The sequence below is a fragment of the Erigeron canadensis genome, chromosome 4 (genome assembly GCF_010389155.1).
Source record: "Erigeron canadensis isolate Cc75 chromosome 4, C_canadensis_v1, whole genome shotgun sequence".
In the NCBI taxonomy this organism is placed as follows: Eukaryota; Viridiplantae; Streptophyta; class Magnoliopsida; order Asterales; family Asteraceae; genus Erigeron; species Erigeron canadensis.
Window position 1 is genome coordinate 16,371,485 of NC_057764.1, and position 17,731 is coordinate 16,389,215.

General features: G+C 35.1%; 1 protein-coding gene across 1 annotated transcript; it reads right to left on the bottom strand.

The window, feature by feature from the left end:
• Positions 1-4,078: 4,078 nt before the first annotated feature.
• LOC122596796 (heat shock 70 kDa protein 16-like) lies at positions 4,079-12,293 on the bottom strand. The gene is made up of 10 exons (XM_043769440.1): positions 12,199-12,293; positions 10,792-12,012; positions 9,726-9,938; positions 9,169-9,258; positions 8,950-9,078; positions 8,616-8,813; positions 7,724-7,870; positions 7,513-7,641; positions 6,157-6,287; positions 4,079-4,494 (listed from the first exon to the last, which is right to left on the bottom strand). The coding sequence occupies exons 2-10, from the start codon at positions 11,959-11,961 to the stop codon at positions 4,401-4,403; spliced, it is 2,301 nt and encodes a 766-aa protein (XP_043625375.1). The 5' UTR covers positions 11,962-12,012; positions 12,199-12,293; the 3' UTR covers positions 4,079-4,400.
• Between the last annotated feature and the right edge of the window lie 5,438 nt (positions 12,294-17,731).

Here is a 17,731-nt window from a genome sequence, read left to right on the forward strand (position 1 = left end):
CAAGCATCTAAGCATCCAAAATGGGTTGAGGCCATGACAACAGAAATTAATGCACTGGAATCCAATAATACTTGGACCCTTGTCACCCTTCCTATTGACAAACAGCCCATAGGATGCAAATCGGTTTTCAAAATTAAATATCAATCAGATGGCAGCATAGAGAGATACAAAGCCCGTTTAGTTGCTCAGGGATTCACCCAACAAGAGGGAATAGATTACAAAGAAACCTTTCCACCTGTTGCGAAGATGGTGACTGTAAGAACCCTATTGACAGTGGCAGTTACCAAAGGCTGGCTTATTGAGCAACTTGATGTCAATAATGCCTTCCTTCATGGTGATCTTCAAGAAGAAGTCTATATGGCTATCCCAAAGGGTTATTACAAGGACCTTCCCTCTAACACAGTTTGCAAATTGAATAAGTCCCTTTATGGACTCAAACAGGCAAATAGACAGTGGTTCATCAAATTGACCACCTTTCTTGGATCCCTTGGATTCAAACAGAGCTATGCAGACACTTCTCTGTTCACTTTCACCAAAGATACTCATTTTCTAGCTCTCCTTGTGTATGTTGATGACATACTCCTCTGCGGCAATAACCAATCAATCCTTAATTTTGTCAAAGCCAGTCTCCACCAACAATTCAGCATCAAGGCCCTTAGTCCACTCCATTATTATCTTGGAATAGAGTTCTTCAGAAATTCTACAGGGTTGGCTATGAGCCAAAGAAAATATGCTTTGGACCTTCTAGATCATGCTGTCACCAATCTGAAACCATCAATTACTCCAGTTGATCCTATAGTGAAGCTTCTACCTAATTCAGGAGATCCTCTACCTGACCCTTCATTGTACAGAACACTGGTAGGAAAACTTGTTTACTTAATAATCACCAGACCAGATCTTGCCTTTGCAGCCCAACACCTGAGCCAGTTTTCTCACTCTCCAACAACAACACATATGAAGGCACTAATTAGAGTTCTCAGATATGTCAAACTCAACCCTGGACAAGGCTTATTTTTCCCCACCATGAACACCCTACAATTGCTCAACTTTTGTGACAGTGACTGGGCAAATTGCCCTACATCCAGAAGATCAGTCTCAGGCTATGCAATTTTTCTAGGCACCAGCTTGATTTCATGGCAATCCAATAAGCAAAGTGTGGTCTCCAGATCCTCAACAGAAACTGAGTACAGAGCCTTAGCAGAGAGTACCTGTGAAATCACATGGCTCAGTTGTCTCCTTAAGGATCTCACCATCACAATTCCAACCCCAATACTTATGCTATGTGACAATGCTTCCATAATTGCCCTGGCTTCCAATCCAATCCACCATGCCAGAACCAAACACATAGAGTTAGATTGTCACTTTGTTAGAGAAAAGATGAAATCTGGACATATCAAACCTAAATTTGTACCCTCCAAACTTCAGGTTGCAGACATTCTCACCAAAGGGCTCTCCAAAGCACTCCATTACAGTTGTTTGAGCAAGTTAAGCTGCTGTAATCCTTATAGCACCTCAACTTGGGGGAAGGGGGGGGGGGGGATGAAGATACATGTAATGTATCTCTAAATGAAAATCCAGAAATGTCAAAAGTAAATACTGTATGTAACACTTTATCAATTACAAAGTCCAACTCCAAGATGAAAAAAGATGGTGATGACGGCACTTTTATATTGCAAGATGATGTAATATTACATTCAGTTACATTATGTAAATATTTATATAGTTAGAGGATTAATAGTGTAACTTTATAACTGAAAGTAGTTAGAGGCGGTTATAAAGGTTTGACAGTATATGAACTGCAAAACTCCTTTGTATTATTCAGTTTTAGAAATATACAACAAAATTCCAAAATAATTCTCTCTCAACTCCATTTCTTTATACCGTATATCCTTTGGACCTTGGACGGACCTTGTGCGGTTCTTGTGGGTCACCATCATCTAATCCCGCCATTTTAAATTTGTTGTTGGTCGGAACTTAGGGACAAACAGTGGCGGATTTTATCCATCCCGATCCTTTCTTGTTTGTGTTTTCTGATGGCGAAACTGGCGAGCGCTGTTTACATATCTAAAGGCAGTGATTATATATTAGATCCAAGTTCAGTATGGATAGATCTAATCTTGATTATAGATCCATATCCCGGAAAAGTTTTTACAGATTATTCGTATACTGGCGGGGCAAAAACAAAGAGTGCGAAGTTTACAACATTTGATGAATTGCAGCCATGAAGGATTATCCACAACTTGTTCCTAAACATATTCTAAGGCTCAGTTTCTTTTTATTATATTATTGGGTTTAAATAATAAAAATTTAGAGCGATATGAGCTCATCCGTATGCATATGTGACATAACTGATGAACAACAAGCATATGGCGTTACCAAAAAACCCTTACAAACATGACATTTATCTCTTTTTTTTTTCCAAACTATTGATCTATTTAAGCACAATAGTTATATGTAAACAAACATCCGTTCTCGTTTAAAACAAATTCCCAGAAATTTGCAATATCACCAGCAAAGTATAAATAAAGATATAATGCCGAGTCATCGTGTTATAAAAAGTCTCTATATTCGGTACTACCCCCTTTGGGCTTTGGCTACTAGTTGCATCGAACAAATTGATAGACTTATGTCTTCCTTTGTTTGGTTCAATCGATTACGACGCATTGATCTTTATTTCAGAAATGTGGAGCAATTTGTAACCGCATGTGTAGCTTTCTCAACAAAAAAAAAAATTAGTCTTGTAGTGTTCTTTTATAGAAGCTAAAAGCAAAAATTTTTTGTTTAACCAAGAAATCAAAGACAACTTGGACTCATAAGCCTTATGCCTTCAGGGCCCTATGACAATTGGAATGATACAAAGAAGATTAACTCTTACATATTTATGTTTCTCAAAATGCCCCTCCACACACTACAATACTAAATTATTATATCTACCCTTATACTCCTTTGTTCCACTAAATGTGTCTTACTTTGAATTTTGAAGTCTTCTTTTATAAACTTTGACTTTAAATATTTTGATTTGTGTTATACAATATTTGATGAAAGTTATATGTATTGATTGAATTTTAAATGTATGCTTTATTAATATAAGTTTCATTAAGTATTATATAACACAAATCAAAATATATAAGGTCAAAGTTTATAATGAAAGACTTGAAAATTCAAAATATGACACATTTAATGAGACGAAAGGAGTATCAAATTGTTTACTCCTAAAATGAAATTCCGCTGCAACGCGCGGATATTATGTTCGTAATATTTTTAAAAAGATTTGTAGAAGATACTATTTGTTAGCCCCACCGGTCCAGCTATTGCACTCAACGAGCGCCATTAGGAAGCCCATGATCAAGACCAGGCTGCCACCTCTTGGGTAGTACTAGTTCGAACCCAAGCCGAGTAACAAGAATAGCTGCAGTTGCTATTGTTAATTTATTTTTATTGTTTTTTATTCATGTTGCAAATTGTGCTAGTTAGTTTGAGAAGTTTTCCTATTATTTAGTTTAGTGGACCATTATTGTCTGCCATTTTCTATTAGTATTGGACATGAAATAATGCATCACCGCTTTTGAATGAAACTATATATTTCCTGTTGTTTATCTACTGAACAATTTAGGAGATGACAATTACTCCAATGCTATTCTAAATTGTAGCATATTTAGGTGATCTTTGGAGGCTAGTTTAATCTCACGTGGTGCAACTGTATCGTGGGTTGAATTAGTTCAGGCTCAACGAGATCCTTTTAACTTCATTCCAGTTTTATTTCGGGTACTGATCTTTGTTTTCTTTAACGGGAGCCCATCACTATTTAAGAGACATATCCTTAAATAAAATAGGCTTTCGTCCATGACAAGCTGTATATATTATCCGCACTTCCATCTTGTCCTTTTCTTCATCTTAGCTTGCTTTCATGGATCACAAATATACTCATCTGGTTAAGAGCGGGTTGGCTCAACCGCAGAAGACCGTAAAAACTAGAGTATACTTTTCTCGACTAGTTATATAACTTAACTCTTGATTTTTTGGTTCTAATTCCGTCAGTTATAGTATATAGAAGTTTTGATTAACAATATCTACAGTGTGAATCAACATTAAATACTTACCAAATAAAACAAACATAAGCGAAGTCATAGAAATCAACTTCAAGTCAACGAAAGCAGACCTACAGAATGAAAGCATGAAACCACCAAACTGATTGATTCACTCGAATCATCATCTTTTAATAACAAATGCAGGTAGATCCCACTTCTCCCTTTTTCATATGACACAACAAATCAAAGGCAATACATATAACCTTCAAAATTGGGGATTCAGCAACCAAAATTTTGTTCTTACCTCTGAATCTCAATTCTGAGAGAATCATTTCAAAATGCGTGTTAAGTTTCAGGCTAAGGTGGATATCATCAATCTATATACATGTCATCAGGTTTGTCCCTTTCATTGGTATCCTCATGACTTGAGCTCGAATACTTGTTTTTCGTTATGTGCTTGAAAATTCTGAAAAATATATAAGTGGCACAGTCACCAATTGATTAGCATTAACATACAAACTACCTGTAGTCCATAGAAGTGGGGGTTTGCTGAGTTGGGCAAGGGGTTGCAAATTCGACCAATTTCTATGGAATCAGGAAAATGGGTTGTGTATGATTCGTAAAGAGTCAAAGGGTAAATGACTTTGAGCTACTACAAATAAACAAGTACCAAGGTCAAGCGAGTCTGAATCAAACTTAAGTGTATGTAAATGTTCCTTTCTATTAATAAAAACAATATATTACTAGGGAAAAATCCATAAAAAGGTAACCTTTTTACACAAAATTCCTAATAAGGGAATCCATTTAGTTTTCGTCTATTAAAAGGACCTCATTTCTAAAAGTTTCGCAATAAAGGGAATGTTGTTAGTTTTTAACGCTAACCCTCCGTTAAATGCCATGTCATTAAAAATTCTTTACTTGGACTTTGACTAAAATTTACCATGTCACTAAATTTTTTATGTATTAATCTTCATCATCATCTATATCATATTCTTCTCATCTATATCTATTATCTTTCTCAATTTCTCGTACATTCCATTCCCTAACAAAGATCTGAAAAGCAAAAAAGCATCCAAAAAATAGATTTATATAACTTAATAAAGCTTGAAGAGGGCAACTGGGTTTTTTTGTATCATCATCATCATCATCATCGTAATCATCATCAGAAAAATTTCTTCTAAATGCATACATACACATGTGTATGTATACATACACTTTTTCTTAACTCTTATAACAGTAACACACAAGATCTAAGCTGGGTTGCTTATGTGGTGGCACTTTTCGTGATGGCCGAATCTGACGGTCAGAGTTGTGGTGGTGGGATCTGATGGTAGAGTGGTGGTGGTGGGATCTAACAGTCGGAGTAAAGGTGGTGGTCGGTATCTAGTTACATTCATTGTGCTGGATGGATGGATAGATGAAGATTGTGGGTCAACTAATTTTATATCTCATCATTGGTCATCATGTGGACTTCGTGATGGGGTGTCACTTTTGCGAATAAATGATACGTATTAGCTAAAAATACTAATTGTTGTGACTCAAAGGATCAAAACAATTCGAATTGTTTGAAGATAAAAGAGATTTGAAGACTGAGCTATATGGATATAGATTATATGTACATATATATACAGAATGATAGATATAGATATTGATTGATTTGAGGAAGAAAGACATGAGCTAAAAGGACTAATATACCCTGATTAAATTGCCACATCAGATGTCTATGTGGGCTTTTTAATCACTTGGCAAGTCAACATGGCACTAAACGAATGACTAACGATGAAACCTAACGATATTCCCTTTATTGCGAAATTTTATGAAATTGGATCCTTTTAATAGACGAAACTAAATAGGTTCCCCTTATTAGGAATTTTGTATAAATAGGTTACCTTTTTATGGATTTTTCCCTTATATTACTAATCTAAGATGTAGTTCTTAGTATCATATATTATACATTCATTATAAATAACATCTTTCCACTTTGTTAGTGGGAGTTTTTCTTAATAATTTATTTTATTTTTTAAAGGTCGACCTGAATGATACAGTGAGGTATAAACAATTGATTTTGCGCCCATAAACCTATAGCTTAATCTAACAACAGTAAGCAAATCACAAAGTCAAAACATACCTCTCTAGAACCTCGGTTTTTTGATTGATTTCAGATGACCAGAGCTCAGGGTCAGCATTCTTCGGCATAGAAGCCTGCAGTTGGGATTTCTCTTTCAACCACTTCTCAACTTTGCTACATTCACTATATACCTGAATCACCTCGCCAATGAAATTACCATAACCGTAATCAATATTCTTGCCAAAAGAAACAAAATGTCCACCTCACAATTCCAAATGTGGACCATCTATTTTGAATATAAATTTGACAAATTTCATTTTTGCACTGTCACGAGATAATTGCAACATTTACCTTTTTTGTGAAAGTTCAATAGGTGACAATTGCAAAATACTTGTATCATGACTTTAAAGGAGAAGACTTGACTACATAAACAATGTATATTTGACTAATAATTAATCACTAAGATTAAAGTATGGAGTGAAGAGGTTATAGAGCCATTTTCCTGTGATACATCATTACAAACAGACTATCATTCGAAAGAAAAACAAAAAAGTACACTTATGACTAATACAGATGCTGGAAATGGTAGATAGATAGTGGCCAATTACAATGATTTTTATTACCAATTACATTCTCACATATTATCTATAAACTTCAACAAACAATGGTGTTCATTGGGAATTTTTTGCTAGAATATGAAGTGCAAATAAAGCTAGGCACCATGGATTTAAACTCTATAGCTAGTACTTAAATGTGGCCATTTGGGAAATGCTAAAATAAAAAAGGTTTAGCTATAATGAGAACAGTCCAAAGGGTACTTTTATACATTTGATATTCAAAAATTTCACATTACTAGTGGGGTAATACTAATAGAAGCATGGTACCAGCACAGCAGGGGCAGCGATATATAGGTGTTGTGGTGTCTCGAATCTTTCGGATTATATCCGATAGTTGCTGTCAGTTGTGATGTGGAGAGGGTGATAAAGAATGATGTGTCATATTTCTGTTATTGTTGTAATAAGAATCACCATGTTAATTATTCATTATTTCATTATATAACAATGAAAATGGACGCACACAAAAATGTGTATAACTGAACTATAGGTGTCAGGCTGACCAAACCCTTTACATACCGATAAGTTATTATTATTGTTATTCACTTGTCACCCTAACCGTATGACATCCCACTTTGGATGCTCTACAACTAATCTATATAACAAATGAAGCCTTCCATTTATTTTCGGACTTAAAGTCTATGTACTGGTAGGGGTGTTACTATCTTACCATAGTTCTACTCTAACCCCATTTATCAAAAGAACAAAATAGTTGAAGGCTATGTTTCTAATTTGACACTTACGATGAACTGAGTAACATTATTGCACACGTAGTCATAGATTAATAAAGAATAGATCATACCGCCTCTTTCTCAGAAGCAGGTAGTGAATTTGCATCCATGCAATATCTTTTGATACAATTAGATAGGTTTTTTGTCGCTTGTGCTCGAGCATCTTCTTCCTTGTATCTACTTTCAATAGGGTCTACCAGCTACATTAAAAAATATATATAATTACAGATCCACATATATAAAAAAGTTAGAGAGAGGTTCAAAAGTAGACATTATAGATACCTTTCTTAGATCCTCCAACCTTCCAGTATAGGCTTGTTCAGATTCATCATCACCATCTTCATATAACCAGTCCTCCGTTTCTTGCAGATTTCTAGAGATTCTCTCCCTCTCTTCCTCTGTGGCAAAGCTCCGGTATGAACTTAGAAGCTAAAGTAAATCACGTAAACTTCTTTCAATTCTTATGATTTATTTGGAAGTAAAAAGAACCAATAATTGCAAAAGCTGCAACGCGCATAATACATAGAAGTGTCAAATTCAGTTGGGCGGGCAGCTTGGTTAGTGGTCAGGATTGACCGAAACATTTTTTGTCCAACAACTTTAATTCTTCTCATATACAACTAGTGTCAAATATGATTGCAGCAAATCTATTACTCCAACAATAACCTACCCTTTTAAATGTTTATATAATAAAAAGGGATAAGTATCTTGGAATGTAACAAACTTTGAACGAATGTCTATAGTAGGAAATAACTAAAGTTGTGTGTATTGTATGTAAACAACTCGAAATAATGTTTATTTTATGTAAGAAAATGTATTCAACCAATTAAAATCTAACAAGTGGCACCTCTATATGGTTGCACGTATGTTTTCTTACATACAATAAACATTTCTCAAAGTTGTTTACATACAATACACACAACTTTAGTTATTTCCTACTATAGACATTCGTCCAAAGTTTGTTACATTCCAGGATACTTATCCCTAATAAAAAATACACTCAGCAACTTTTGACCTAGTTGACCCACATAAATCATGTACTTGAACCCGTCTGATCTGTAAGTGTGACAACGTAACCAGGATAAACCAACATTGTAACCTCAGATAAAGCATATAAACTTCATGCAAAGGATGTTAAGCAATACTGAACTCTGGTTCTAAACCAACGACGTACCTTATTACGTGTGTCATAGACAAACGATTCGAGTGTGTTCTTCTGTTCTTTAGTTTGCTCTACATATATGTCTTGCTCTGCCAACAGCCTTTCCATGTCTTGAGCTTGGGAAAGAGCATCTCTTGTAGTTCCACCATATACCTCTTCAAAAACCGTAAGTTTCTGCCTCTGCGACTTGCCCTTTCTCATTTCATCAGCCTGTATAGTAAAATATATATGGTTGGCATTACAACAAACAATTACATGTGTATCATAAATGTAAAAATCAACTTCAAATTAGCTCCGGGATATCAAATCACGTCACATATATAGATTTGATCATAATATTACTTACAGAATATGTTGTTGAAGGTCTAGAATTGGGAAACTTATGATCAGCAGCACCATTTGATACATGATTGTCTGCCTCCATTGCTTCTGAAGGTGAATTAGCATTTTTAACTGAGTGATCATCTGCTATAAACTAAAACAACAAAAACGAAGAGGTATATGTCATAAAACATGACTAAACTCATCTTATGAAAACATACAGAGAATTAAAAATTATACTTACAGAAGCAGATTCGATCGTTACAATTCCATGAAGATTTAGGCTAAATTTAACTTTAACCTTCACTTTTTCTGCACTTGAGAAAGGACCAATCTGGGAATATATTTGATGATTAAATCAATGGTATAGGAAACTGAGACATACAAACAAATTTTCAGAACAAAAATACTAATATACTATAGTAGAGGTGGCAAATTTGGTAGGGTAAGAGTGGGAAGTGACCGCTCAAAACAGCTCCATTAAGGTTAACCTGAAACACCTTTTGTCCAAATATTTAAGCATGGGAGAGATTATATATATCTCAAATATTATTTAGACGGTGTTATATATTAAAAATACACTTGGGTAACTTTTAACCCACTGCACCCATTTCCTTTTAAACTAGAGTCTTTAACCTGTTTGACCCATTAGAGATCAAATGTTACCCAAATCAACTAATCCATAACCGAGTAACCTAAAAATTTGTTGATGTCAAAACAGGAAACACCAGTAGCCACCAAGAAACTGCTCAATAACTAAAGACTAGAAATATAAAAGATACGAACTCAAGATATTCTTACCGTAAAACGACTGATATGAGGCGATACTCCAACAGGGAGGTCATTCTTGTTGACATAAATGACTTCCACATGGAAAGTTTTACTTCTATGCAAAGAAATCATCTTAACACTTGGGAATGGATGGCCTTTATGAAACAATGCATCATTGGGCAATGAAATATCTTTACATTCATCTGATTGAAGTCCTATTGAAAAAGGAAATGAATCTTGAACCTACAACCAACACAAAATGCATCATGAAACCTCTATAATTAAAAATCTTCTGTGCCAATTGCATATTTAAAAAAATCTAACTCAAATATCAGTTGATGTTCAGGTGTGACATGCAGGTGTCATACTTATACAGACATATATTGATGATCAAAAATAGCTTCATTCTACCAAACAAGTAACAACCCCTTTTTCCAGGTAGATAGGGTCAGTGGATTTGTCGCTCAGCACAATTAATGCCAGAAAACAATTTCTGGATCAGTTAAGTCTACTTAATTAAATATAATCAAATCAAATGACTAAAAAAAAGGAAAAAAAATTGGGAGCTTTCTCCTAAATCATTGTCAAATAAGACATTATATTTAGTTGTACTATAATGATCAACACCAAGACTTGTAACATTTAGATACGTAGCAAAATAAAGAGAGTTCATCAGGCATCCTCATGTTAAACTTGAAATTATAAGAAAAGTATATCAACAGTGATCCAGTATATGGTGTATGAACGTCTATAAAACAAAAACAAAAGAATCACTTTCCATTTTAAATTTCCCTTTTTAATGGAATGAGTCAACCTGCAATTCTCATATCCTAGACATTCCCTCTTTAATGGAATGAGTCAACCAGCAATTTTCATATCCTGGACACCGAATTTATTAAATGTGTAGAGAGTAATTTCAATATGCAACATTATTTTTCATTCACCTTGTAATGGGACTTGGAGAATGGATTTTATAAACAGGATGCAAAACCAAGTTACCTTCTCAAAATAAATGAAATAGCATAATGTACGGCAAAATGAGCTGAAAATATTTGCAAAAATAGAACAAAAAGACAAACAGCATTAAAAAACAAACCTCATAATCTCTAACACGGAAAGTGGGGCTAAGCATTGCACAATGAAGTGCACATCCTCTAGCAACACACTCACTTGCATTAAGTGTCCTCCTTGGTTCTCTTTTAAAAAGAGATGTTAGTTGTTTCATAATAGCTGGTATTCGAGACCCAGAACCAACAAGCTCGATCGAATATATTTCATCAACGCTTATTCCGGCATCAGTTACAGCCTTAACACAAGGAACACCAACTCTCTGTAACAAATCAGAACACAGATTCTCAAAATCTTCTCTCTTTATAAACCCTTTCACGTCTTTCTCATCCATCAAGCATTCAATATTTAATGGTGCTTCAGCATTAGCACTCAAAACTTTTTTCAACTTCTCACATGCTGTTCTTAACCTTAAACAAGCCCGAGTATTTGTGTAAACATCAATCTTATATTCCTCCTTAAACCTTTCTGCGAAATACTTAAACAAAACTTCATCAAAATCTCTACCTCCTAAATTATTATCAAAAGAATGAGATAGTATTTTCACATGCCCTGTTCCAAAAGCCGCGACAGTAACCTGAGTGTCACAATGTCCAATATCAACAAACACAACATTAGTAGTCCCAGAATCAGCAAAATCAGTCTTGTAAATCCCATAACCTAACGCAATCGCAGTACAATCATGCATCAATCTCAAAGGTCTTAATCCCGCAATATATGCAGCATCAAGATAAGCCCGTCTTTGCAAGTCAGTAAAATACGATGGAATCCCAATAACACAATCCGAAACCACCATTTCAAGGGTTTTCTCCGCCATTTGTTTCAAATGCGCAAACAGCATTCCCATAATCTGAACAGGGGTAAATGTCTTCCGTTCATCCATATAGTTTAAATGAATTAAAACACCGCCATCAGGTGCCTCGCTAGTTTCAAACGGGAGCAACTTACAGTCATCCTGCATAACTAACTTATCAAACCGACTTCCAATCAACCTTTTGATCTGACTAATAGTGGATCTAGGATTCATAGTAGCGGAAGCAGCCCCTGCAGAGCCTAAAAATCTTTGCTTTTCGCCAAAACACACCACTGCAGGCGTCTCACGGTTAGATTCATCGTTCAATAACACGTCGATTCCACGATTCTTTGCAGCCGCAATTACTAGGTTTTCGTTTCCGATATCGAATCCAACCACACTCATTTTTACATATAAGTTAACAATCAGCAGTTACTGAATTATGATCGCTAAACCCTAAAGATTAAATTAAATAATTAGAATAAAGCATTATTACTATAAAAGTAAAAAAATAATTAACAATCAACAAACATAATTGTGATCACAGAACATATGTATGTTTTACAGTAAGTAAACTAGATGATCATAAAATGAATTTATTTATTTATAAATATATAAAAAGAGAGAAATAAAGAAGCGTACCTTTTATTATATATGATTAATTAATAAGTTAATAGTATGAGAATAATAATGAAAATGTGCGTGTTTGTGTGTAGAGATTTGTAGAACAAGGAAAAATGAGGAACAAAAGGAACGGGAGGCAATTGACAAAGTAGAAACTACGAAATCCAATGGGATGCACATGATGTATGTATATGTATTAAGCAATCTCACTCCTTTATAATTCCATTGATTATAAATATAATTTTTAAAAAATTAGTTTGGAAGTAACTTAAATGTTCTTAATTAACTTGTTTATAAATCATATTTTGTTTTTTAGGTCTTTTTCTTTGATTATTATTATTTTCGTTTGTATTATATAACACTTGATATAAGATATATGAATTAATTAAATTTTAATGTACTTTTTATTGATATAAATTTAATCGACTAATATATTTACGGTCAAACTTGAGATAAAAAAACTTCACCAGTTAAAATATAACAATTAAAATGAGACAAAGAGAATATATAGAAAGATAATTAAAAATTATAGAATTGTTCTTTAAAACCTAAAACCTTATCCTACCAATTACACTTAAAAACCTTATCTTTTAAAATATTTTCACTATCCTTTTACATAGGCTACATGAAGGTGTACGGCTAAATCCTCACCCAAAACTCATATATTTGTATGGAAGAGAACTACTTTTGATCTTGATCGAGAGCTCTGGAAAAATACATGCAGGGAGAGATAATCTCGACCTAAAAGCTAATCAAGATCCAATATATTTTTATATATAGGCCGAGAGGTGTTAAGTGACTCTCATCTGAGAGCTATATATATATGTGTATGGCGAGAGGTATGTAGGAAGAGTCTCAGCCAATATATATATGTATATATATATATATATATTTGGAGAGAATTGTCGAGAGCAAAGATGACAAGAAGTGTAGGATGAGAAGTAGTTTTACTCGAGAATTCACTTCAAGAGGAGAAAGAATCGAGACCCATATATATATGTGTGTGTATGCCGAGAGTTACCTTGGGGAAGAGAGAGACGAGAGTGATAAGGTAGGACCCAACTCAGAGTTACCTTGGGGAAGAGAGAGAAACTAGAGTAAGACCTTAGAAGGGAGTAGCTCAAGGGAAAGATAAATCCCAAAGGGGGTAAGGATCATAGCCAGGAGCATGTTAAAACCTCTTATCTTGACCTAAAGTAAACGGAAGGAAAGCTAGTGGGCTTAAGACCATGCGAAAGTCCAATGATGAGAGCATAACCCAACAATTACTCTGGGCCTCACGCATATTCAATATTTATATGTATTTCGCATATAAATAAATAAGTATAAATATATATATACACGATGAGACTATAGTTAGTCGAGGATACAGAGTTCATTGAGAAGGCTTACTGACAAATATAGAATATCCAATCACCCGATAAGTACAAGAATATAATGACAACTCTCGAAGGTTCTATTCCTCGCACGCTCTCTTTGTGAGTTATGGCTCACTGATAAAGGCCCATGTCTGACAACAAAGGCCCATATCTAACAGGCCCAATGTACGATGTAACCTAATTGGCCGCCTATAAATACATGTAATCATTGGATGTCAATTCATTCAATATTACATTCAACATCAATAAACATTCATTCATCATCTTTCATACACACATTCCTTCTCTAAGTTTATCATTCAATCATCATCAAAGTCATCAGAATCTTCAATATTTAATATCCTCCAAAGATCGAAACATCTCTTTGGGAAAATCATCATTCACCTTAGGTTCGTCTAGAACTTATTAGGTTTGCACTATTTCATGTTCAAACACTACATATACATCAAACTACATTATTTGACACCGCCATCACCTCTAATAGTCACCGCCACCACCTACCACCGTCGCATTACACGGGTATTGTGACCCATAAGAAAGAAAGAGTTTTGATATTCTCCACGGTTTTTCTAACTTTTGGGATTTTGTTAGTAAAAAGTTGATCATTTATGGACTTCCAAATCATAATAAGAGCGATGAAGATATAAAATGTTCATGGAATCGATTCCCGATAGCCTCCATAAGCTTCTAATCTAATACTAACATCATTAGTGATACCACCGCTATCATTATATTATCATCTTCTTCATTAACATCACCACCATTAATATCATCACTAGTATAAAAAACAATATTTGTATCGTCACCAATATCATCACCATCATTATGATTAACAATGTTTTGGTTTTGAGAAAAAAACTTGTGACTCTCTACGAAAAACTTATCTGGAGATCCAGATTCTAATTTTGCGAGTTTTTCACATATGTATTTCAATTAACTTCGACACTTAAAATCTTTATCTGACAACCAAAGAGATATACTTCTTGAAATTGTTAAACGACTAAATGACAATTTACTATGTAAATTACTATTTGTGCTATGGTACAAAGTAGGCGCCCTAAACTTAGAAATATACAAATATAAAAAAAATTCACTACTTATTGTAAGATGGTGGAATTTCTTAGGGTTCCCCTTCTCATTAATCACTATATATCAGAGTATAATTTACACAATAATACCTCTATCTATTACAATAATTACAATTAATATATCCTAGTCTAATACACGCTCGCAGTCGAAAGCGGAGGATCACGAAGACTGAGACTGGATTGGAAGACAAGGAACAAAATCTTAGGCAAGCCCTTAGTAAAGATATCCGAAAAATTATGTCGGGAAGGAATGTGAAGCACACGAATCTGTCCGCGACTCCGCACTGAACTTTCTCACGAACAAAATGAATATCGATCTCTATATGCTTCGTCCGTTGATGATGAACCAGATTGTCAGACATATAGACAGCACTAATATTGTCTATATAAACCAAAGAAGCTTTCTGAAGAGGTTGACCACACTCAAGAAGAAGATTATGAAGCCAACAAATCTCAGAAACGACATTAGTTATACCACGGTATTCGGCCTCAGCACTAGAACGAGAGACCACTGACTGACGCTTGGACGACCATGACAAAAGATTATAACCAAGAAAGACACAACAACCTGACGTGGATCGACGTGTAGTTGGACAACCAGCCCAATCAGCATCGGTGAAACCAACAAGAGAAGACATAGACGACCTGCTCATTTGTAGTCCCATGTGTAATGTGCCTTTTAAGTGTCTGATGATCCGCTTCAAAGCTAGAAAGTGATCCTTATGAGAAGCATGCATATGCATGCATATCTGTTGGACCGCATAAGAGATATCTGGTCGAGTAAAAGTGAGATACTGAAGGGCACCCGCTATACTGCGGTAAAGTGAGGGATTAGCAAAGAGTCCACCAGCATCAGCTCCAAGTTTTCCGACTTTATCAACCGTTGTCTGAACAGGATTACAATCTGTCATGTTGGCTCGAGCAATGATATCCTATGCATAAGGTGCCTGAGATAAAAAGAGGCCCTCGCTGGTGCGTTGAACCGAAACACCTAAAAAATAACTGAGAGGTCCTAAGTCCTTCATAGCAAACTCAGAAAACAGACGCCGCATAAAGTGTTGTTTCAAATCCACATATGAAGAAACCATGATGATATCATCCACATAAAGTAGGCTATGGTAACACCCGTGAGTCGACCATGAAAAATTCTGAGTCAAATTTAAAATTTTATATACAAGAATACGACCTCGTAAAGTTAGTCGGCATACTAATTGTAAAACGAACTCATATTTGTGTACCGACCTCGTATTTTGGTATTGACATCGTATTTGTGATACGACCTCGTAATTTGATTTCGGCATCGTAATTAGACCTAGCATCGTAATTGAGTCTGGCATCGTATTTACGTGTCCAGCATCGTATTCTTCAGTAAGCATGGAAACCTTACATTTTACCCTACATATAAATAGTCTTATTCTCTCACAAAACCCTCATTCCATCAACTCAGCCTCCAAAAAAATACACACAAACCCTTACTACCTCCCTTTTGCTACCCCAAATTGCTACCTCACTTTACAAACCCACTTTTACTACCTCACCATTACTACCCCATTTTACATCAAGTTTTATAAAAATCAAACCTTATTTTGTTTAAATTTAGCTTTAACAACAGTGTTTTTGTGTCCTAAACATCTTTACAAACTCATATTTTACATATTCAAGGTATAAAATCAAAACCCACTTAATGCTCTTCTTTTTGATATTTTCGGTTTTTCCTTTAATACACACACTATACACACCAAGTATCGAACTTTTTACGTCCAAAACGTTTAGAAACATATGTTACAACTTTTGTCAAAGTTTCATGCGATTTCGTTAACAAAATCTTGAGATATAATAATTTTTGTACACTTTTTATAAACTTTGTTCAAATGGGTTTTCAAGTTTAAGTCCGTTTTTCGAGTTTCCGACTTTAGGATTGTTTTCCCATCATATTAGGGAGTCTAAAAGTACAATATGATGTTAAAAACACCTTTCAGATCGAAATAAATGATTAGGGTTTTCTACAATGAATTTTGGGGGAAGAACAACCCAGTTTACGACCCCGCGGATTTGCGACCTCGTATTTCAAATGTGACCTCGTATTTCCATTTGCGACCTCGTATTTCAAATGTGACCTCGTATTTCCATTTGCGACCTCGTATTTCAAATGTGACCTCGTATTTCATATGTGACCTCGTATTTTCAAATACGACCTCGTATTTCATTTGTGACCTCGTATTTTCAAAATAAGACCCCAGATTTACTAGCCTCTCAAATTTAGTCTCTTCAGTTTTGTCTTTTAGTGATATAAGACCCCAAATTCAATTTAAGACCTCACGATCAATTTAAGACCTCGAATTTCAATCGAGACCTCGGACTTCGATTACTACCCCGATTTAGTCAACTTTGGTCAACTTTAGTCGAGTTGGTCAACTTTGGTCAAACTCGTAAAATCTGGTCAAAGGTAAACTAGTACACTTTTGGACAATTTGGTCAACACTTGGCGACACGTAATGAGCACATTTATCTATGTTGAATGAATACTTATTTGTGATAACTTGCAACAGATTGACTGCGTACTGGTTACTTGCTTTTTGATATCTTTTGTAGCTTGATCTTGTTGCTAGTAGTCAGGTGAGTTTCGTAGCCCCTCTTTTAATATGTTTTGGGGTGGAAGGATACTCGTGCCTTTGTGTCTATCATCATTTATGGCTATTTGACTGTACTGTATGATGTGCACTATGATACTTGATACTTATGTTGGAGTTTGAGATGCTTGATACTTGATACTTATGGTGGAGTTGGAGGCACCAGATACTAGATACTTGATACTTGATACTTATGGTGGAGTTGGAGGCACTAGATACTTGATACTTGCACCTTAGGCCTAGTATACCGTGAGTGCTGGTGGCATAGAGATACTTGATTCTTGCTATCATAAGTAAGTTGATAGCCATATTGCTGTGTGGATCTTGATGATATTTCGACCTGGCACCATTCTTGATACTTGTTTACAAAACCTACAAACTCACCAACCATTGTGTTGATGCATTTGAGTATCCTTTCAGGTGAACATGTGAACCGCATTAGAGGTGGCTAAGG